The following is a 24285-nucleotide window of genomic DNA, read 5'->3' as shown; positions in this document are numbered from 1 at the left end:
GATGTTTAGGCAACTCACTAAAGACCCTGCTTAGATACACATTGCATTTGCAGCCCTGAGCAGAAAGCATATATCCAGCTGTAATGGAGACCAAATATAATGCAATGTGCAAAACTATGACAATTAAATGCATTTGAACCCCTACATTTGGCACTGGAGTGTGAAAGGCCATATACCATTATAGCAATAACCCACGCCTGGATGTGGGTAATGCTGGATTTACCCACAGTTGGTGTGGTTTGGTCAGGAGGGCGAAGCCCAAGTGGCCAAACAAAGCCAACCGTGGGTAAATTCAGCATTACCCATACCCAGAAGTGGGTTATTGCTATTATACAATGACATTATTTAAGAAAAAAAATAATTACTTTTCTTAAATGATGGCATTGTATAATGCCTCCTTGCTGCCCTTCCACAGCTGTCTGGTATTCTTCGGCAGTTCTGATGTACTGCGCATGCGTATGGCCACGCAGTACATCAGAGCTGTGGGCAAAAGCAACGGAGAAAGCAAGATCTCCGTTGCTTTTTTTAAAGCTGTTTCACTATGTTAAACCCATTTAACATAGCGAGACAGTTTTGAAAAAAGCGACGGAGAAAGCAAGATCTCCGTTGCTTTTTACAAACTGTCTCGCTATGTTAAACTCATTTAACATAGTGAGACAGCTTTAAAAAAAAGCAACGGAGAATCTCTGTTGCTTTTTAAAGCTGTCTCGCTATGTTAAACTCGTTTAACATAGCGAGACAGTGTGAAGCAACGGAGATCTTGTGTTCTCCGTTGCTGTAAAAAAAGAGTTATAATAATGGAAAAAGTCTGGGCGACTGGACCTTTTTCCATTACTATAACTCAGATTTACAACGTGCACACTGCCAATCACCGTGCACGTTTTTGAATATTAATGGAGGGTCGTTGTATAATACCCTTTTTAGAGTCCTGAATAAAACTTTCACAAATTGCTGCAGTATACTTATGTATAACATTCATCTACAACTGCTGAATTTACAGTCTAGAGGACATTTGTCTTTCTCAGCAAACGTTTTTTTTCTCAGTATTATATCTGTAATCACAAAACAGGTCTGTGTCTGGAGAACTACCTAAGATTTTTACTTGTGATATAACATCACAAAAAAATGTATTCAAGTGATGCACTGCATTTCCACTTCCTATGAAAAAGTCATATGCTCACACCTAATGGGAACTAAGTAAAATGCAGCTGGCAGCATGGCACATTTTAAATGGTCATGTAGGCCTACTGGCAGAGACTGTCAACACAGGTTTATACCTATCTTTTTTAGAAAAAAAAATGTCTGTACGGTTAGTCAAACTGCAAGTGAGTTGTGCTTTTATATCCAGACGTAATGGAAAAACTGCAAGCTGATTTTCTGACTACCAGTTCTCAGTTTCTGGTAATACTTTTTTCTTGTATTAACATTCAAAAACCTGAAAATGTCACATTCGGGTACTAATGATTTTATTTCTTGCTTATAAGTAAGATTTGAGACATGACAAGAAGTTAGCCGTAAGAGGAAATTCAAATGCCTAGATACATGGTAATGCCAAGGCCAAGTTTCATTCAGTACCTTCAAGTTCCCAAATCTACATCTGCAATGTTCTTCATTTTGCCACTGCTTTGATATGTTTTAATAATCTTACAATTATGACTGCAGTTATAAGCTACAGAAAAAAAGTTGAAAAGTAAAGTAGCACTTATATGCAAGACAATTATTTTTGTAGAGATTTAATATTTTATGATGTAATTTGCCCTCTGAATACATTACGCGACTTCAAAGCTGCAAAACGTACATGACAGTTACTTATAAAGTACAGTTTTGTACCTACCATAAATGTAGATGTCCGATAGATATGCAACTGCAGTCCTGACATATGGGTTGTCCTGCCTCAGGCAGCCCTTCGGTCGGCCAGATTCCAAATTCTGGGTCCGGCGTCGGCCGATGTCGCCTCCTCCCCGACGTTAGAGCGGCCGGAGTATAAAGGCATCAGCCGACGCCATCTTCTTCAGTGTTTCTTGCCCCAGATGCCAGGTGCCCTCCAATGAAGGCTAAATTTGGTGAATGGATAAACAGATGAAAACAAACATGCACAACAGTAATAAACAGATACACCATAACATATATCCCCAGCTGATAGGTAAGGGGAGTAAGGACCCAAAATGGGAAAAACAGAGGGGTAGGAGGGAGGGAAAACCTGACTGCAGTTGCATATCTATCGGACATCTACATTTATGGTAGGTACAAAACTGTACTATGTCCTTCAAGAATGCAACTGCAGTCCTGACATATGGGTTGAATACCATAGCCAAGCTGGGGGTGGTAGGACTAAGCAAGAGATGGTGTAGCTAGAAGGCCCTGCAGGACTGCCGAAGCAAAGCCTGCTCGGGATCTGGAGTATAATGGCAGGTTGTAGTGTTTGGTAAATGTATGCACGGAGCTCCATGTAGCAGCCTCTAGAATGTCTTTTGTAGCCACTCCTCTTAGAAAAGCTGTGGATGTGGCCATAGCTCTGGTGGAGTGTGGTCTAATATTAGCTGGCACACTTTTTCCATGAAAAGAATAACAGAATCTGATGCAGTGTCCAATCCATTTTGAGATAGTTTGTTTGGTGACTGCTTTCCCTTGCACTCCAGCAGCATAGGCTACAAACAGTTGGTCAGACTTCCTGGTGGACTTTGTTCTGTCCAAGTAGTAGCGTAGTTGTCTGTGAATGTCTAAAGTATGCAGCAACCTTTCCCCTTTATTTTGAGGATTAGGAAAGAAAGTTGGCAAGTGAATTGCTTGGTTTAGAGACACTCTGGATACCACCTTAGACATGAATGAAGGATTGGTCCCAAGGGAAACTCTGTCCTGATGAAAGATGATAAAGGGAGGAACTGCCATGAGGGCCTGTATCTCAGAGACTCTTCTTGCTGAAGTGACTGCCAACAGGAAAACCATTTTCCAAGAGAGAAATTGAATTTCTGAAGATGCTGCTGGTTCAAAAGGAGGAAGAGTTAATTTTTCCAAGACATAATTGAGGTCCCATGCAGGGATTGGTAGCTTCCTTGGAGGTTTGATATTATTTATGCCTCTTAGAAGCTGTCTTAGCAAAGGATGCGAGAACACAGGTGGATCACAGTTGTAATGTGCTGAGATAGCTGAAGCATGGATTTTGATGGAGGAGTATGAGAGGCCACTGTGAAACATTTCTGTCAAGTATTCCAATATCTGAGGTATGTTCACCAATGATGCATCCTGGCCCTTGTTGACATTCCAGATGGTGAATCTCTTCCATTTGGCCGAATAGGTTTTTCTGGTGGAAGGTCTGCGTGCCTCCAGCAAAATTTCCTGAACTTTTTCGGAGAGTGAATCATGGGTCTGAGTCATGGGACTCTCCAGGCTGTCAGCTTTAGGGTTTGCAGGTTCTGATGAGCAGTCTTGTAACTGTGCTGAGTCAGGAGCAGAGGCCATTGAGGCAAGGACCATGGTTTGGAGTGAGTTATGCTCAATAGTAGTGGATACCAGTGTTGCCTTGGCCAGTCTGGAGCTATCAAGATTCCTCTTGGCTGTTATGCCTTGATCTTCAGTAACACCTTGGTGAGCAAAGGTAGAGGAGGGAATGCATAAATTGTTAGAGCATTCCAGCTGAAAGAAAGAGCAACTGTTCTCCAAGCTAGAGGATGGTGTATCCTTGTGCAAAACCTTTCCAAGTGATGATTGAGATGAGATGCAAAGAGGTCTATGTCTGGTCTTCCCCATGCAGATGCTATTTGTGCGAAAATGCGTGGGTGTAGCATCCATTTGTGTGGATCTAAGAAATTTCTGCTCAATCTGTCTGCCAGAACATTGTCCTTGCCCGGAACAAACTGGGCTTGCAAGTAGATGTTCAGTTTCAGGGACTTTTCCCAAAGAATCCTTGCTAGTCTGCAGAGGGGGTAGGAATGAGTGCCCCCTTGCTTGTTTATGTACCACATGACAGTGGTGTTGTCTGTTCTTATTAGCAGATGACCTTGTTGAAGAGATTTTCCAAAGGCTTCTATTGCATGTATCACTGCCAACATCTCTTTTTGATTTATGTGCTGATGCATCTCCATGGGAGTCCATTGCCCTTGAATGCATCTGCCGTCCATGTGCGCCCCCCATCCAAGGTCTGAGGCGTCTGTTGTAATAGTTTGACTTGTTGGAGGTTTGTTGAAAAGCATGCCTTCGTTTAAGTGACTTGCTTGAGCCCACCACAGGAATTCCCTTTGTAGGCATGGTATGAGTGGTATTATGTCTTCTAGGTTGTGGCTGTGTTGCGACCACAAGCTTTTTAGGTACCATTGCAGCTTTCTCATGTGTAGTCTTGCCAGAGGGATTAGAAGAATGCAAGATGCCATGTACCCCAGGGCCTGCAAAGTTTTCCTTGCGGTCAGGTGGTTTAATTTTGCTAGGCCTCTGAAGTAAGCTGTTAACTGTTCTTGTTTCTCCTCTGTGAGGAAAGCCATTGTGTGTCCAGTTTTGCTCCTAGAAATGTAATCTCTTGGGATGGCAGTAATCTTGATTTTTGAATGTTGACTGTGTATCCCAAAGCTTGCAGCAATTGAATGACGTAATCCAAGTGTCTTACCAAGGTCTGTTTGCTGTCTGCTTGTATTAGGCAGTCATCCAGGTAAGGGTATATTTGAATCCCCTGGAGCCTGCAATGTGCCACTACTGATGCCAGGCATTTCGTGAATACTCTGGGCGCAGTAGATAAGCCAAACGGCAATGCTGAGAATTGATAGTGCTCTGTTCCTGCAAGAAATCTGAGGTATCTTCTGCAACTGTGTCTGATAGGGACATGCAGGTATGCCTCCTTGAGGTCCAGAGTAACCAGCCAAGACCCCTTGCCCAGCATGGGAAGAAGTTGCTGTAACGTCAGCATCTTGAATTTTGGCACCATGAGAAAAGTATTTAGAACGGACAAGTCCAAAATAGGCCTCCATTGTTTTTCTTTTCTTGGAACAAGGAACAGTCTTGAATAAAATCCCTGGCCTTGTTCCTGAGGAGGAACCTTCTCTATTGCTTTTATGTGTAACAGCTTTGAGACTTCTATGAGTGCCTCTGCCCTTTGATTTTGTGGCAGGTTTGGCATGCCTTGTCCTGTTGGTAAGGTATGGAAGTGGAACCTGTAACCTCTGTCTATTATGTCCAGAATCCAATTGTCCTTTGTTATAATGTGCCAGTTCTTTGAGAATAGAGATAATTTTCCACCTATAGGTGCTTCTCTTTGAGCCTTGGTAGGCGGAGTGAAAGGTAAGTCATTGTGATTGTCCTTGTGGTGCAGGTGTACTACCTGTACCATTTCTTTGATTTTGTGGCTGCCACTGGCGTCCCCTGTAGGAGCCTCTGTATTGCCCTCTACCTCGTGCACGCCTGTTCTTTCCCCTTTGAAACTTATCAGAGTCTGGAAAGGACCAATTCTTTGAAGACCAATTCCGGCTGAACCTTGGGGGCTGAACCTGGAGGAAATCCTTTACTGTTTGAACTGATTTTGCCTTTTCTTCAATAGATTTCATCACATCCTGAGCATTAGCTCCAAAAAGCTTCTGGCTGCCCTACATGAAGCCTCCAATGCATCATAACCACACTGTAGAAAATGATTACTAACCTGCTGGGTATTATGAACTGAATCCTGCAATGCCTTTCTATCTATAGGCTCAGGAGAGGCTATCTTTCTGCAAATCATCCAGTAAATAATCCTGGTACTGAAACATATGAAAACGGCAGTTAAGAGACCTCATGGCAAGGGTAGTAGAGGTATAGACTTTTTTACCCCATCTCTCCAGGGACCATGCTTCCCTGTCAGCTGGCAGTGGATTCCTGGCTGAGGAGGTAGCCACTCCTTTGAGGCCCTGTGAAACAGTTTCCAGATCCACAGAGTGGGCCTTAAAGAGATGCTTGTGAGTGTCAGGGACCCTGTAATATTGGTCTGGCTTGACAGGAGCAGGAGGGAGAGAATCAGGGGAAGCACTGGAGTCGGAGAAAACATCATCCAGGACATCCAAAACTGGCGGGATAGCTAAAGGTCTGTGCTGGGGTAACTTAAGGAAGGTACGTAGCCTTTTCCTGGAATCAGAAAATTCCTGACCCTGCCACTTAAAATGCTCCCTCATGGAGTGGAGGACTTCACCGAAAGAAAAATCCTCTGGAGGGGAGGCAGAGGGAATAGATTCCTCAGCATCAGAGTCCTCATAGGCCTGGAAGGATTCTTCTTGGGTTTCTGAATGCTCTGAATCCCCAGAGGCTTCATCTGAAGAGAGGTTGTCTGCCTGCTCAGTCCTAGGCCTCTTTTCTGCAGGCGGCTGAGAACCTCTGTCTGGGTGAGGCTGAGACCCCCTAATAAGAGAAATAAGATCTGCAGCCAGAGACATGATTTGTTTGTCAGAAGAAGGGGCCTGAGAAGCAGGCTTGGGATGGGCCTTGGCCTGGCTGGCGGCCTTGGCACATGCAAAGGCCTTGATTGACATTTATACAGGAGGCCTAGCTGCCCCACGTGCAGGGATAACCTTGTCCACTGGAATGGTGTCGGGTAGATCCAGAACTTCGGTTTCCGGAGGAAAATCAACAACCAGCACCGGAGTAGCCTCCGAGACAGAGGGATGAGTTAACGCGGTGTCGTCGGCCTGGAGCGGTTGAATTACCGCTTCTGAAGGGACCGAAGCACTCGCGGAGGGCTTAGGCGGAAATCGGTGGAAGACGCGGGCCGAGGATGTCGGTCCCGGTCCTTTCGTTTCTTGGTAGTTTGTGTTGTCGGTTGTTCCGACGGCATGTTGTAAGCGTAAGATTCGCCAAAAAAGTCTTTGGCAAACTCTGCCCGGCGCCTGAGAGTGCGCTTATTAAAGCAAGCACAGGCGGCACAGGCCGAGACGTCGTGGTCTGGGCCCAGGCAAGGGAGGCAGTAGGAATGAAAGTCCTTATGAGGTATTTGTTTACCACAAGACAAACAATTATTAACTTTCTCAATTTGTTCTGACATCGGCTGAGGCAAGAAAAATGTTCCCCAACGGGGTACTTAGCTTTTAGATGACTTCGGTAACTGAAAACACAGGAGCTGACCGACCAGCACTTGCGAACTGCTTCTGCTTCGGGCACCGCGCGGCAAGAAAGACTGAAGAAGATGGCGTCGGCTGATGCCTTTATACTCCGGCCGCTCTGACGTCGGGGAGGAGGCGACATCGGCCGACGCCGGACCCAGACTTTGGAATCTGGCCGACCGAAGGGCTGCCTGAGGCAGGACAACCCATATGTCAGGACTGCAGTTGCATTCTTGAAGGACATCCTAAATAAATATAAGTACTAAATGCATGGCTGAGTTTAGGTCAGCCTTTTCAATTGCAGAAACGTGTTACAGGTGAGTCATTTCTTAACAATGAAGAGAAAGGCAAACAATATAACCCAAGATCCCCATCTGGAAATCTGAGAGTGTTGGTGCTATTAAAAATATGTATATCCTCAGGGGAAAACTGTTAATCATGTCCCATTAGGACTGCCTGTTTTAAACTAACTGGGAAAGTGTTACAGTTATCCATGCAAATGGACAGGCTGACTATTTATGCAAAGCCACTAATCTGATCCATTAGCCTTACGAAGTATAATTCAAGCACAATTTAAGCTTTTCAGTTACCACATTTGGTGTGTGATAAAATCTTCAGCCTATAAGTCTCTTTCAGAGTAAATGCATTCTGTATGCACCGTCAAGCAATGGCATGTAGCATCTCTAGGCAGTCATGGCGTGTCCTTTTCCATTCAAAAGTTTGCAGTGAACTAACTCTTTCTCTGCTACCTCAGAAATTCCCTTTATAAACAAAATATAATCTCTATCAAGCACGATTTAAGAATCTACTGCACTCACAGTTACAGTAAGCTTCTCAAGCATTCTAAGTGAAACTGATTTTAAAACAGAAGTTGTATAGCAGCAGTCATTTAGAGGAGATACGTTTCTGAGTTACAACATCAGGTTTTAATCTCCAACCAAGAAGACATGAAGGCAACGTAAAAGTCAAAGGTAATCCCCAGACAATATTTGACATCTTTTGGTCATCAAGTCTTTTCTTGAAATGAGAGAGGTGGGTTAAGTCTGAAGTCAAGCAAACATCTGGGCCATGTGTACAAGTCTCTCATTAGTATTATTGATCTGATATGATCTTGTTTTGCTTCTTGTGAGTTTTTAGAAATCATGGAATTTTTTCATAGTAAGGTAGGACAATGTCATAAGGGTCTACATCTAAAGCCAGACTCCCAGAAGATCGACTGTCACAATCCCAAAACCACAATTACAAAATTGCAGAATCTCTAACGTCAGGTGTTTTACTAGGGAAGTAAACACTTGAACAAATGCAAATGAAACTCATGCCGAGGTAAGTAAAACCACCTACGTGGGGGGCTGCATCCCCACAGACCCCCTAACTAAATATACCAACTGCGGGATCGCACTACAGTGGATAAAGGGGCATGTTGGACAAAAGTTTACTTATCCTAGCACACACCCAACGTTCAAGGATCCATGGTTTCGTGATTGTAGGCTCGGGATTAGAAGCAGACACTTTCACAAACAGTACATATCTATATTTTTGTAAAGGAATCAATTTCCAGCTTGAAAACAGGTTGCAAGAGTTATTTTCTTAGGCAAGTTTGTTTAATGGAGTCATGTGTTTTGAGTGTGGCATGTCATATTCAGTTATTTTCAGCATTTACCATTCACTGCCAACATTAACAGCATCTTGTATATGTTATCATTTGTACACAGTTTAATGTTGTTAGTATCCCATGGATTAATTATTTTCTGATTTCTAGTTACATGAAGTGAATCAAAAAGACACCTGCAGTAGAGATGTTGCAAAATTATAAGTTTGAAAGCTAAAAACGGTTGTGTCTTCAATATGTTTCAAAAATACAACAAATGTTTCAGTTTCTTACAAAGACATACTGTCCCCATAGAATGTGCCCCTTTTGGAGAGTACACAAGTTGTTCAGAAATAAAGGCTATAATGAGTATTCTTTTTCTAATGTATATTGCTCAACACCACAAAGACAAACACACTAACAATGCCCTTGAAAAGCCAAGATCAAGTGGCAAAAATCAGTAGTCACTTTCTCATGTAGCTAAACACCATGTCCCCAAACAGTACATCTTTGATATTAACAATGGCCAGTATAATGCGTTTAACAGCAACCATGTGAAATGTCAAGACCCGCTAGCTCAAGTTCCGAAATATGGAGACTGAATAGTCAAAAAAACAGACTTATATGCACTAAGTCCATGATGTAATTTCTCAGAATATTCCTTTTCTTTAAAGTATAGTGATCTTGGAGTTGGTGTATATAAATACTGAGGGGATCCCCCCCCCCCCCCCACAAAAAGACATTTATAGGACTACAGCGATTTTTGAGATTCAGATATATTCTCCTATGCCTTTTTTTTTTTTTTTCAGCTTGTCTGTACTTGGCATTTTGAGTGCTGACTTTTCAATTGAGAGCCATTTTAAAGTTTTCAAACACATTGCTTCCTGATAAGTCACATCAATGATCACTTAAGAGTGATCATGTAACTGCCTTTTGCATTCACAAGCAGCCTGGATCCTCCCTGTCCCTCAGACAGTTACTTTGTTGTGTCTATCTCAATTTGTCGAAGAACCCAAATTGTTGAAATCCATATGGTCAACAATCTGATTTGTCAAACCATTCAGACTGAGAACACAATACAGTGGGGATTGGGGGATTGAGGAATTTGCTCTTTAATCCACTGTAGTTCAATCTCAAAATTAGAAAAACAATTAGCAAGGGGTGTGAGAGGCATAGCCCCCCTGCAAAAGCATTTTTTTTTGTCAATGGCAGGTGGCATGTGGCTTTATACTAGTTTTTCGATTAAATGCATTGTTGACCACGTGGTCTTAACCATATGGGTTTTGACTATGTGGTTTTTCAATAAACTGACATAAATCCACTCTGTTCACCTCTCTGACATCCACTTGCAATGAAAGTGGAATAAATAACAGCTACTGCAGCTTCTTTAGAAGAAATTGTATTTTTCTGGCAGAGATGCTCAGTGAAATGTGAATCAGTGAATTGTATTGTTTCCACAAATTTTTATTAATGAGGAAACTAACTTTAAACCACTGGAAAAGAGGCATTCAGTAAAACATAATTATATGAAAATAAATTAAGCATAAGCAGAAAAAAGCAGCAATTCTAGCAGTTGAAGAAACTTCTCAAAAGTGTACAATTGTGTGAATGTTATTCTGAAATCTGGCAATCAGCTGAAGTTAGGAACAGCTCTGGTCTCTGAATATATCATCATATATCTACTTTCATGAACTACTATCACTCACACGTGATAAACACCAGCTAGAAATCTACTTGTAGAAGCTGCACTAATGAAAAATGCATAGGTGTAAGAAAAATAGTTTATTGACCTGAAAGATTCACTTGCATTACTGAATACACTGAAGTCATCCCCATCATCCCACGATCTTGATGAACCTTTCCTGCTTCCAGCTGAGCTTCCTCTTCCTCCATGGGGTTTATTATACCGGCCTCCTCCTCTATTTGGTCTACCTCTTCTTCTCCCAGGTGTATTCATAACTGTCTGCATTCAACACAAACACAGTTAAAAATTTCAGTATTCATTCTGAAAGACTGGTAGAGAAAAGTCCTCTTCAAGCTAGACAAACAACTCCAGGTTTTTGAGGGAAAATACAATTACATTTTTTCATGTGAAGAACTACCATTAAACTATTACAGTAGAGAGTCAATTACCTGAATGTCAATTATCCAAAATGTCAATTATCCAAACTCAGCCTTCCAAAGTTTTCAGGTAGGAAAAACCATTAAGTCTGAATATGTAAACATTATACGTATTCGCTTGTACATGTTTTTTTGAGCTTGTACTATACTATACTGTAATGTTTTGTACTTACAGTAAATTAGTTTTATTTTTCTTGTTTCATGTTCATCAAAAACATTTTTAGAAGTTTTTTTTAAATCTGCTTCAATTATATGTTTGATTATCTGAACAGTCTGATTATTCGAACTACCCTAGGTCCCAATTTATTTATTTATTTAAAATGTGTTTATTTAACATTTGTTTACTGGTAAAGTCCAACTTGGAACAAAGCCAATTTTCAGCAGAGGCTCAGGGAGAAATGCATCAGATACATGTCTTTGTAAAGTGGGAGGAAACCGGAGCACCCGGAGGAAACCCATACGAATGCAGGGAGGACATGCAGACTCCATACAGAAGGCACTCCAGCCAAGAATAAACCCAGAGAACCTTTCGCTGTGAAACAACAACACTACCGCTGCACCACTGCACCATCCAATACAAGTATTAGTTCAGATAATCAACTCTCTACTGTAGTTTTGAATGTCTTAACTAAAACATAGACCTGCCAACCTAAAAACTGCAAAACAAAGTCATTAGTATAAAGTCCATTACACAATGATGGTAGAAGCTGCAGTTTATGAAAACAGGAATTATGAATAAATACTATATGAAAACAAATGCTCTCAGGACTTCACATTATAAAATGGTCCTGTCAATTTTAGTGATTCCATCTAAAAAACAATTGAAAATTTTCTTTTCACTCAGAGACTACCACCACAAGAAAATGCTGCCAGTGCCTTTGAGGTGTTTCAGTCTCATTACTGACTAGTTAGAGGCATGTGTACATATACTCTTTCCCATCTTCAACTTTTTTTATTTTTGGAAAATCAATATTCATGGATAAATGCTTGAGCAGTCATTCACTGAATTCAAATAATCCAGAGGAAAATTAAATAATTCAAATAACAAAATGACTGTAAACCTCAGCATGCAAATAAATTATCTTTAAATATATAACAATGTTCAGACAAGTGTGAATACATTAGCTTTGTTTTTCATGAATAATGCTACATTTATCTTCATGCATACAAACATTTTTTTTTTTATACAGAAAACCAAAGATTTTAATAAGTGAAATAAAAATACCTTTAAGAACTCCACCAAATGCGGGACATGATAGTAAAATGTAATGCCATCAATGAGTGTAATATTATTAATTTGTCAAGTTGTAATATGGGAACAATTGTAAATCAACTGCATAATTGCCAAAATGTTAAGTCAGCAATTAAACTGATTACAAGCTGGCAACTACGTAAATGAGTAAACAGCCACTAAATTAAAAGATGCTTGCATCCTGGAAGGAAAGTTATATCAAATCTGGAGGACTGTTAACAGCAAAGACATCTCATGGTTTAGGACTATATAGTCAAAGCTATGGTTTTCATACTAATAGCATATGGTTGTGAGTTGCACTAGAAAATAAGGCTTTTGAACTGTTGTACAAGAGAAAAGTTCAGAGAATTTCATGGACTGAAAGAAGATTAAAATCAATCTGTTCACTGGAAGGTTTGGTAACAAAACTAAAACTCAATTCCGGCCACATAATGCAAAAAGAGGATTAAGAGGATTCAAAAGAGAAGACACAGATGCCGTGAATGTCTGTAGGCAAGAGAAGGGAATGGAGAAGCTAAGATAACTAGACAGCATTACCGAAGTAATGAATACAAATTTGCAAGAGCTTAAATCAGTTGCTGACAGACATGGTGTGCTTGAACTCCTTCAGGCCACAAAGAGTCAGACTCCACTGAATGACTAAGCAACAGCAACAATGTTGGGTATGAGCTCAGACCTTAGTCAATGTCATACTGAGCATTCTAATCTACAGTTTACAAGAATGTATTACATATACTTTTCCCTGTACATCCACAAACATTACAAAAAAAAAAAAAAAAAAAAACAGAAAAGTTTTGGTACAATGGATGTTTTTATTCAATGTTTATTAGATGGAAAATAACAGAGATACTGAGCACTGAAAGGAAAAGAAAACAGGGCTAAGAGCAACAACAAAAAGTTGTCAGCCTTCAAGTTCAATATTAAAAAGAGCAAGAAAAGGAGGTACCTAAACCATACTAAAGAACCTGCAAGATTGTCAGTTTATACATTAAGCACAGAGATCCATCCAGAAAACAAATGTAAATCTTACTATGGAATTGTTGCCTCTTTTTCAAATAAAATGAGGTGGTCATGCTTCCCAGGAATACAACATGTAGAAGAGCATACAACGTTCTGCATAATATTTTAAAATTTGAAGCTGTAAATTACTGAAACAGAAAACAAGGACATGTCAATGGTGTCAAATCATGTACTGATGATAAAATGAAACCATCCAGAATCTGCTACTGCATGAGGTGTTCTGTCACCTACTAGGCATGTGATGTACTACCCCTTTAATAAATACAAGTAGTTGGGGATCAGGCTGACTGGGAGGAGTTCTGCATTTATGACTACAGGCATTATGAAGATACGTCTGTGTGCGACTCATGTATTTTATTACCTCCATGTTCCACTATAATGTGTAAATTAATATTCATTGCAGGCCTGACATGGAGTTGGAAGCAAAGTTTTGCATTATTTTTGAGCAATAATCCATGACTAGGTATGGGCATTTCAGGATTTACCCATGGTTGGTGTGGTTTTGATCATGAGAGCAAAGCCCAAGTAATTAAACTGTGGATAAATCCTGATAAAACCACACACAGGAGTGGATTATTGCCATTATACAATGACATTAGAAATTGCTTACCTTTCATAAATAATGCCTTTGTATAATGGCAATTCAATCTTCTTCTGCGTTTTCCTCTGTAGGATGATGTACAGCACGTGTACAAGTATAGTGGGTCTAAAACAAAATGAACCTTCTCTATGTGGGCAGTTTTCAATTCTTGTATGTCTTGTTAATCACTATATATTAAAAAGCAGAAAAAAATCAGAAAGTGGTAGTAGAAGTAATGAACTTAAAAAATATCCTAAATCAAAAAATAAAAACTTATTTTGAAATATATTTAATATTGTACAGAATTATTAACTCTAGTAGGTATTCAGAATTAATCCAAGCAGGGCATACAAGTCTGCCTCCTAGTTGAAAATCCTTTATTAAGCAAACACACAAGTGATCCAAACAAAACAAAAAAAGAGAAACAGAATGATTGATAGTTTCATCCCAAACTTTCTGACTGCATATCTGTTAGCAGGTATGGGAGTAGTTTATTTTGTTATAAAACAAAATGCATTGGTATATATGTTAAATTCAAATCCCTTTCCACATACTTATCAGTGTGATATCCGAGCTGGTACTGCCCTACCTACTAGATGTCCTAATTATTTAAACCTTATGCACTTTAAATAAAAATAATGATGTGGTACTTCTTATTAAACAGATTATTATTAAACAAAGTCTGTGAATTTATCAAAGACATTATAATACATGGTTGGAAATATTTAAACATTAGGCAATCAAAACAGAATTATATTTTGACATCCAGAAAAAATACATTGTCCAAACCATAATCTATTTCCATAAATTATTATTAACAAAGATAGTTTTCGTCCCTCGAGATTTCTTCAGGTCTGTGTACAAGAACCCTAAAAATATGCATCTACAAAAATCTTACTAAAACTAATCAATGTGCATAGTAAAAAACAGTAAATCAAAATTAAAACAAGAATATAAACTTATGTGTACATGTAATGAGAAAGTTAAACCAGGAAAAGTACTTCAACTTGGTGCTGGGCATGGCAATTAAACCTGAACTCTTTCAGAAAGCCTGGACTAAATTACTACTGTTCATTTAAAGTGCACTAGAACTTAGAAAATTACCACATTGTTTAAACTGATTTTTTCCCACTATCCTTATTTATCCACTATCACCTTTTTCCAATTTTCCACAATCATTTCTTTCCAGTTGTTTTTAATACCATGGTAAATAATATGTTTCTATCATCACATCTCTTTTAGCTTAAATAAAGAATAATGTTTTCACTTTATTGCAAATGATTTTTACTATCAATACTAATTATTCAGAGTCAAAAGTCAAAGTAAACTTTATTGTCATTCAGACTCCACAACAAGTGCAACTGAACTAAATTACGCTATGCTCTGTGTGCAAACATCTAACATATATAACAATTTATGTTACTGCATTTAGATATTCCTACAACATAATATTTACTGTCTTACATATCAACAGACATTTACTAAGCTCGAGTGACATGGTATTTATTGCACAGAATTCCACAGCTACTACTTATTGCACAGGATTCTGTTGGCACTAGTCTAAGAAAACATATTATTTATTGCACAAAGATTTTACAGCTGTTACTTATTGCACAGAATACTGTTTTAGCATCAGTGGATATTGCACAGAAGAAAGATTATACTTTGCTAGATTAATTGCACAGTGTATTTAAGACCTTTTAAGGTTACTGCATACAATATGCTTCTTACTTGGCATATTACCTACTGTACTAAATAAACAATAGCTACCAGGCAAAGGTGTAAAATAAAACTAAAAACACAGAAAAAAGCACCAGAGGACCACAAGAAAATAGTTTTTAGTGCAATAAACCTTTAATTTTGCCATTCGTCAAACAACTTAAGAAACACATTGCAAAAGAGTTCAAAATCCATTTAAATATTGCACTCGGATCAATTAAAGCAAACCAAGCAACTTCATGTACCAATTAAATCAATAAAACAAGCAAAAAATAAAAGAATACTTAAATATTAAACAAACATTATTCCTTATTTGTATAAAAAAAAAATACATACGTGTATATATACATGTGTCCATGTAAACATCAAGACAGCATATATACTTTGGAAAGTCATAATAGTAACTTAAACACTTGATTTTTAAAATTTGTTGTTGGTGTTTGGGGCTCTAAGGTGTCCTTTTTGGATATGGACATCAGTTGGGACTTTTGCAATCTGTTTCTGAAGTCTTTTGACGAATAGCAAAATTAAAGTTTTATTGCACTAAAAAGTATTTTCTTGTGGTCCTTGGGTGCTTTTTTCTGTGTTTTGGAGTTTTTATATTATCTACTGTCCCTGATGTCAAGCAAGATGTAGGCTGCTAATGGAGTTCAGTAGCCTGATGGCCAGTAGGTAGAAGCTTCTGCTAAATCTGGCCATTTTGCAACATATGCTGCGATAGCTTCTGCTAAATTTGGCCTTTTGCAATGTATGCTAGAATGATATGATATGATTATTCTTTAAATTGTCACACATTTTTTAGTTAATAGTTTTTATTTAATTTATATTGGGTTATTAATTTATTTTTAAGTATTGATTTTAGTGTTATTTTATATGGAGTGTTTACTACTTTTATAAAGGACACTATTTTTCTGTCCCACACTGGCCAGCACCAGGTTTCTGTAAGTGAATTATCAGGCATGCAGTTAAAATCTAGAACAGAGTAGAAAATAGGAAAGACAGCTGGTGGGATTCTATGGCACCATGCTAATCCGCACATGTAATGGCCATGCACAGGTGTGGGCAAATCACGGACAAGATCAGCACATGTCTTTTTACCTGTGAGTCACCTTACTCAGTGTACTCCTTGATTATTAGTGCTGCACAGACACAACATTCTTCTATAAATCTCAAAGTAAGACAGTTTATGAAAATAAAGTAAAAACTAAACCTATACATTGAAATAATAATAACAAACTAGTTAAGGAATCAAACATGCAGTAAAAGTCAGAAGTACTTGTGAGTACAAAAGAAGACTACCGTAAGATTGCCAGGACTGCCCCCTATTCTACTAATGGACAAAGGCAGCTCCTAAATGCTTAATCTGAGGGGATCCTTGCATGATCCCAGATATTCTCATTAGGGGTAATATATAATTATCGATGATGGGATGGGTAAGGTCAATCTATAACCAAATGGGATAGGTTATGTAGAGCACAAAAAGGGAAATGGGATAGGCTTAAAATGACCCACAAGGTCAGCTAGTCTAGTGCTTGCCTAAGAACCTATCAGAGCAGTTTGTGAATACTGTGAAAGCTAAACATTACTCGAAGGATTCAAGAATGGGCAGAATTCAAACTGCAAAAATGTGAAAAGAGAAAAGACACAGGTAGTTTTAGATGAACAATTGTGGAAATATGGAAATATTCTATTTAAGTTAGACAACACAGTACAATATGTCTAAGTCTACAAAAGAATATTATCTCTAAACCGCAAATTAAATAAATCTGCCTGTATACTACTGTCACATTCTGGACACAAGCTAATGTTGCTGGAACATATCTGGTTAAGCTATGTGTACAAAATAAGGCATATAAGCAGCTTTTTCAGGCCATAGCTTTGTAAACACAGTTCAAGCAACTAAATAAACTGGGCAAGGATACCCATGTGGCTATATGGAGGATTACAGCAATATAGGTTATGCAAAAGAAAATTGCTGGCAGAAATGCAGTCTACAGTCAAACTCTGCAGCGCATGGCAAGTGGGAAAGTTCAAACAGCTTCTGTGGTGCACTTCTGTGAGAATGTGAGAGAAGGCAGTTGAAATATTGATAGAGCTGCCTGTAACATTTAGACAGCACAAGGCAAGTGCATAAACTGTCAAATATAGTCTTCAAGCCACCATTGACATACCTCTCAACTGTAAAGATTTTCACAGAATGCCCAGATTTTTTCCTCGTATTTTTGTTCTGTTCCTCATAAAAACTGTGCTTTTTTGACAACTCACTGGGATGATCTCAGGATTAAAGTCACTAAATAATGACATGCATTTGAGTTTCAGACTTCATATCCTTCAGAAAAATGTGTCTGAACAGAAATTCTGTTATTCTAGCAACTTTCTAACTTTATAAGGGCAATATTTAAAATGTGTCCCTATTTTTGGGCCTCTGTCCCCCCATTTTGTCAGTTGTCCAGATTTCTTGTGCTAAGACAGCAACAGTTAAACCACTTCACAAAGGGGGAGCTACTACTGATCCCGGGAACTATCACCCTATTAGCCTGACGAGCCTGGTCTACAAGGCCATGGAACGTATCATCATGAACTCATAAACGAAGACATTGATAACCTCCAAACTCTGGATCCCACCCAGTTCGGGTTTGTGAAAGGCAGATCATGCCTCCTGAACCTGATCGACTTCTTTAAGGCAGTCACCAAAGCCGTAGATGAGGGTAAGGGGGTTCAAACAGCCTATCTTGACCTCACCAAGGCTTTCAACACCATTCCCCATTCTGGAATTATAGCTAAACTCACTAAACTAGGTATAAATCCCTACGTCACAAGATGGGTTGCAACTGGCTCACTGACAGAAACCACACTGTAAAAGTTGCAGACTCCAAATCTGACCTCAAATCAGTGACAAGTGGAGTACCACAGGGTTCAGTCCTGGGACCTCTCTTGTTTGGTATCTAATTCTCTGAAGTACAGGCTAACACAGAAGGCCTCTGGCTAATGAAGTTCGCAGATGACTGCAAACTAGGAGCCACAGTGAAGTCCCCAAATGATGTAAACACCCTACAGAAGGGCCTCGCTGAGACAGATGCCTGGTGTCAGAGCCATGACCTCAAGCTCAATGCCAAAATGTGCAGTGTCATCCCCTTTAGTAAAAACTCTGTACCCATGAACTACCACATAGGCAGCAATCTACTGAACACAGAATGTGTGATAAGAGACCTTGGGACCCAGGTGGACAGTAGTCTCTCCTTTGATAGTCACATCGCCAAAGTAGTCAGGAAGTCCTTCTACGTGGCACACCTCATCATAAAAGGGTTCTCATCCAGGAAAAAAGAGGTCATTGTTCCCCTCTACTCGACACTCATTAGACCCATTATAGAGTACAATGCCCCTTTTGGAATGTACCTCACAAGACATCTGCAGCAGCTGGAAAGGCCAGAGAAGTACCTCACAAAGAGGATTACTGGCCTCAAACAAATGCCCTACACTGACAGTCTCAAAAAACTCCAGCTTTACTCCATAGCATATCGCCTACTCCGAGGTGATCTCTGCCCAACATATAAAGCTATGTCAACCCAGAGCTGTTGGACATGCTACACCTAAAGAAATCCCAATCCCTCTGAGCTACACGCTCTAGGGACCTAAACCTTGTCACCACAATAAACAGGACATGCTGGAGGGATAGATTCCTGTCCCAGAGACTTCCCATACTCTGGAACAGGCTACCCATCTATGTCAAGCAAAGTTCTTCATTAGCACTCTTCAAGAAAAACTTGATGAGTGGATGGGAAATAGGAAATACACCCTAGGGATCACTTCTGTGTCTCTGCTCCACAGTGGCACAGGAAAATAACTTTCTTGGGTGGCGTAAGCCAGGGAACCTTCTTGGCTAGGCTTACGTAGGCCTTTGGGCCGATAGCCTAGTGCCTACCTAGGAACTTAAGAGGTTGAGAGGTATGGCCACCAATACTTTGAGAACAGTATCAAAGGAAATTATTTATAATTGAACTGTAGTACAACCTTCAGATATTAACATAAACTTATTCAAAGTACAAGAAAACAGCTTTTGCATCAGTCCTACACATTTTATTACAGAATTCACTCATCCCATGTACTCTATTATGTAAAATTAATCTCATCATGTAAAATCTTAAAATATTTGACTCGTCTGATGTACAGTGCATACAGCCCTGAAGTATTAGGCTACCAATTTTGTGTAAAGGATGATTTTTTTTAAGAATCTGACAGACAAAATTTTGGAATGACAGAATACAGGAAACGTTTCTGTTTTATGTTCTTCATGGCAACAAAACAAAAGCACAAAATGCAGACAGCTGAAGCAAACATGAAGCCTAGTCATTATTGTCTTAAGAGAGTTATTTCTACATGAATGTCTATGATAGTGTCATATCAAATTATGACCAGAAGCAGCACTAGTGATATATGCTTCATTCAGGATGCCTATTGCTCCAAAGGAGATTTAATAGGAGCTCAAATGCTTGACATCGCTAGGAGTGAAAGAAAGACAAAACCCATAGAATGGGTCAATAGCACAGTAACTGCAGTTAAACAAAACAAAGTTAGAATGTGCAAGAACCACAGAATCTCAAACTGATTAAGAGATAACATTATAATTTGAAGTACTGCCCCTATGCCCATTGCCAAGTTGTAAAGATACAAACCAAGGATTTGGGGTACATTAAACAGGATGATGAAAGCCCAGAGCTGAGTATATTTAATACATCTTTTGGAAGACCAAGTTTTTGAGACCAAATTTTTGGATTTCATCAACATCAGAAGTATTTCAACAAGCAGTGTTTAACATTATTGGAAAACTGAAATGTGTAATAGTATTAATTATGACATTTTAATCTGCACTGTTACAAGGCAAGAACATGACAGCAGACTGCCCAAATTGCAGGTGCGATTAAGGTTACAAAGTCTGAACTTAAACAAAGCCAAGTGTCAGACTGAAGTTACATTCTTGAGGTACATAAGAGACTTACTACTAATGGGTTACAGTCGGATACTGACAAAGCGTGTCTCACAATGTACATGAAAACTACACCTGATAAACCCTAATGTGATTCTTGGCGATGGTACAATATCTTCCTAAATCCATAACACTCCTGTCAGACAGAAAAAGAAAACTACTTGAATGTTTTACTACTTTCCTGGTAAGCGAATCAAGCTAAAAGCTTTGAGTTGCTAAACAGGCTAGTAATTAATATGCCAACACTAAAATAACAAGATTCAGTAGTACTGACTATATTACAAGCAGATGCATATCAGAAAGGGCTTGCAGAGTTGCAGACCTGCATAAGCCAGATAAGTGTAGACAGAAAAAAACTTGCAGCAGTGTTCACATGTCAGAATGTTTGTGACTGTACTTAAGGGAAGTGTATCAAAGCAGATTTTGACCATAAACATTTGCAAAGTATTTTCAAAAAAATCCTGGAATAAGGCACTGGCTAGAGTTTGACTGCTATTAACTCTTCAAAAACTGTGGCCTGAAGGTATAGTACAAGCCAGCAAAACTGAAGCATATTGCAGAGATGTTGAGTAGGTCTTTTGTCAGAAACTGCAAATGTGTTGGAAGAAAATCAAATCGCCAAGTCTAACACACATAAAAATGCTAAGAAATGCCTGTCAGAAAATGATAAATGCTGTTGCTATACTTACCATGACTAACCACCATCACTTACTATATTACATTTCTTAATTTTTATTTTATCTCTTCCTTCAGTCATACAATACTGTACATTGACCAAGTCTGCTTGTACCTCTAATGTACAGAACTTCAACATATGTATATAAGCATACTGCCTCCAGGAGCCAAGGTTCTGCTTACACTAATTGTATTTTTGCTAGTATGTTGTACAGAGGCATTTTCTATCTTTGATTAATTTTTGTGTTTGTTTTTATATACTTCCTTTGTTTCCATATAAACTATTGTTAATGCTCTCTCTCTACAATAACTTTTGTATTGACTGGGAGAGGTTAAGAACTTTCAAGAAAAATAATAGAACGATTAACTAGTTACATGAAAAGATAGTAAGAACTGGAAACTAACTAATGGAAGAGACAAGAAAAGGTAGCAGTTTACTATAATTTATAAAAGCAATAGATGATTATGGACAGTGATATTATGATGTTTACACAACCAACGTGGAAAGCCTTTGTTGTTTCATAGTGTATTGTACTAGATTGTATAATGTCTTATGTCAGTGCTGTACAGCCCACGGCATGACTAAAAAGGGTCTTTGGACCAGTTCACTCACCTTACCAGTTTAATAAAGAAGTGTTGTGGGATCATAGCAGTGTAAAATGTCTTACGGCTTTTCCCGGTCATGGGTCACCACAGCAGAATTCCGGTCCATTCATAATTGGCAGTGGATTGTACCATTCATTTTTGCTCATGCTGTATAATGTATACATAGTTAATCAGCAAAGAAGAAATCTAAAGTAACAAAATGTGAACCAGAAAAATAAAAAACTCTGGTGGGGGAAAAATCTTATAGCTGTTCAGCAATAAGCAGTTCAGATTTCAAGCTTTCAAACGGGAGAAAGCTTCCAAGAATTCAGAGAAAAAAATCAAATGCAGTCAGACTTGTTTAAAATAAATGAGAAACTGGAGGAATGTATAAACCAAAATGACAAAAGTTTGGAAACCATTAAATAGCAGTTTAGAGTTGATACAAATTCCAAAAATCAGACATTAAAATGAAGGAAAGACTGTCTGAATAAAAGGTTTCTCAAAAAGAATGGTTTTAAAAAAATAGACATTTTTTTTCAGGTAAGGGCTTCAGAGTACAAGGACTGCCTGGCTGCAACAAGTTTTGGCCTAAGGTAAGAAATTAATCTGTTCTTACTGTCGCCATAGTCTTCAGTTGAACAGTGTGTTATCTTTTTCTCCCTTAAGGGTTTAGCTGAAGACCAACTCAAGGAAGGTGATTCAGTCCTATTATACAACGACCCCCCATTAATATTCCAAAACGTGCACACTGATTGGTCAGCGTGCACGTTGTAAATCAGACTTATAATAATGGAAAAAGGTCCGGTTGCCCGGACTTCTTCTATTAGTATAAGTCTTTTTTTACAGCAACGGAGAACGCAAGATCTCCGTTGCTTTTTAGAAACAGTCTCTCTATGTTAAAAGGAGTTTAACATAGTGAGACAGCTTTAAAAAAGAAGTAACAGAGATTTTCCTTGCTCCGTTGCTTTTTTTAAAGCTGTCTCGCTATGTTAAATGGGTTTAACATAGCGAGACACTTTGTAAAAAACAACAGAGATCTTGCTTTCTCCATTGCTTCCACCCACAGCTCTGATGTACTGCGTAAGCGTACGCATGCACAGTACATCAGAACTGCTGCAGAATACCAGACAGCTGCGGAAGGGCAGCACGGAGGCATTATACAATACCATTATTTAAGAAAAGTAAGTATTTTTTTCTTAAATAATGTCATTGTATAATAGCAATAACCTACTTCTGGGTGTGGGTAATGCTGGATTTACCCACGGCTGTCTTTGTTTGGCCAGTCGGGCTTCGCCCTCGTGACCAAACCACACCAACCGTGGGTAAATCCAGCATTACCCACACCCAGGCATGGGTTATTGCTAAATTAAAACGTCCCTTACCCTGGCTATATCAGGCAGCATTTCAGTCTCCCTGATCTAGAAGAGATGGTTTTCCCATACCCAGATCAGACACTAGAATAGCCAAGAATAGCCAAAGAGGACATGGATTACACCAGAGGAAGGCAGAGAAATAAGTGAGTGATCTGAGGAATGACTAATGGCATCTGCAGAGTCATCCACCATTGGTTGAGGCAATGACTGAGCTTGTGAAGGTGACAAGGGCTCTCTGGTATGTTTTTTTTTTTCTAAGTACAGTTGGAGATGGTCACAGCTTGGATACATATTTGCACTTGTTGGTCCAATGAGGATGATTCAAATGCAGTAAGCTTTGCCAGAAAGAGTTAGTTGGAAAGTAAGTTATCAAAAACAGCATTTACTGTGTTTGGAGAACTGTGTATGGGGAGTATGGAGTGTGTAATGTGTAATGGATAGCAAAAAAAAACTTCTTTTTGAAAAAAAAATTAAATTCAAAAAAAAAAAAAAAAAAAAAAAAAAAATGGGCACAGCGAACAGAACCACTAATTTACTTCATACTGTTCTCTGCCCAAATAAAACACTTACACCAACATTAAAGTTTTAAATAAAATACATAACATTTATACAAGCAGTTCATTTTCTCACAAGCAGCACCTGAAATACATTAATGCTAAAAATATCAGTTCCTGACAGGAAACTTTTGATACTAGAAAGATACCATAGATTTAATTTAAAAAAGAAAAATTGCCAAAAAAGAAAAAAAAAAAAAAAAAAAGTAATTGTTTTTCTTAAAAAAAAAAAAACCTGTGGAAGGGGGGGGACTGGGGACATCGAATTGATGCGGAATTGAAGCTAAGGGGCTGGCTGTGCCACTCTGCTGACTGACAGGACAGGCACAAAGAGGAAGAAAATTAATTCAATTTTTTTTTTCTTTTCACTCTATTTAAGCTACTCAGGAAAGGAGGTGAAGGAAAAAGTGAAAGTTGAGAGCTTGGAAGCAGAGCGCAGCCAGTTTTGATCTTGTTGCTGTATCTTGCAGCATGCAGGCCAACTGCTGCTTGGTATGGCAAAAAATATGCAGTAAAAATAATGTATTAAAAAAAATAATAAAAAATATAAAAAATAGTTCCATGTAATTTTTAAAAAAAGTAGTGTTGGGCAGAGAAAAGAGATTAGCACTGTATTTTCTGAGTATAAAAGAGTATATTCACAAGTACAAAAGATATTTAATATTTAGATATATATTATTATTAAGATTTTATGGATTATGTTAATAGATAATTTGACAAACCATCATGACAAAACCATCATGACAAAGAAAAAAATATCTACTACTACTCAGTAGACAAATGTT

The 24285-nt window shown here is 38.7% G+C and overlaps 1 protein-coding gene across 4 annotated transcripts in view; it reads right to left on the bottom strand.

Annotated features, from left to right (window-relative positions):
• The window catches only part of DHX57 (DExH-box helicase 57), a 2066546-nt gene that overhangs the window by 1979557 nt on the left and 62704 nt on the right, over positions 1-24285 (bottom strand). For 3 of the 4 annotated variants that reach the window (XM_044057412.1, XM_044057439.1, XM_044057430.1), the window contains exon 2: positions 10425-10597. In XM_044057412.1, the coding sequence (XP_043913347.1) occupies positions 10425-10591 (167 nt within the window). In that variant the 5' untranslated portion in view covers positions 10592-10597. Of the gene's footprint in view, positions 1-10424; positions 10598-13637; positions 13790-24285 lie in introns of those variants that run through there. The other variant, XM_044057420.1, reaches the window with a different exon arrangement.

The sequence above is a fragment of the Protopterus annectens genome, chromosome 1.part2 (assembly GCF_019279795.1).
Source record: "Protopterus annectens isolate FY-2018-M chromosome 1.part2, PAN1.0, whole genome shotgun sequence".
NCBI lineage: Eukaryota > Metazoa > Chordata > Ceratodontiformes > Protopteridae > Protopterus > Protopterus annectens.
This window is presented reverse-complemented; position numbering and strand designations above follow the sequence as displayed.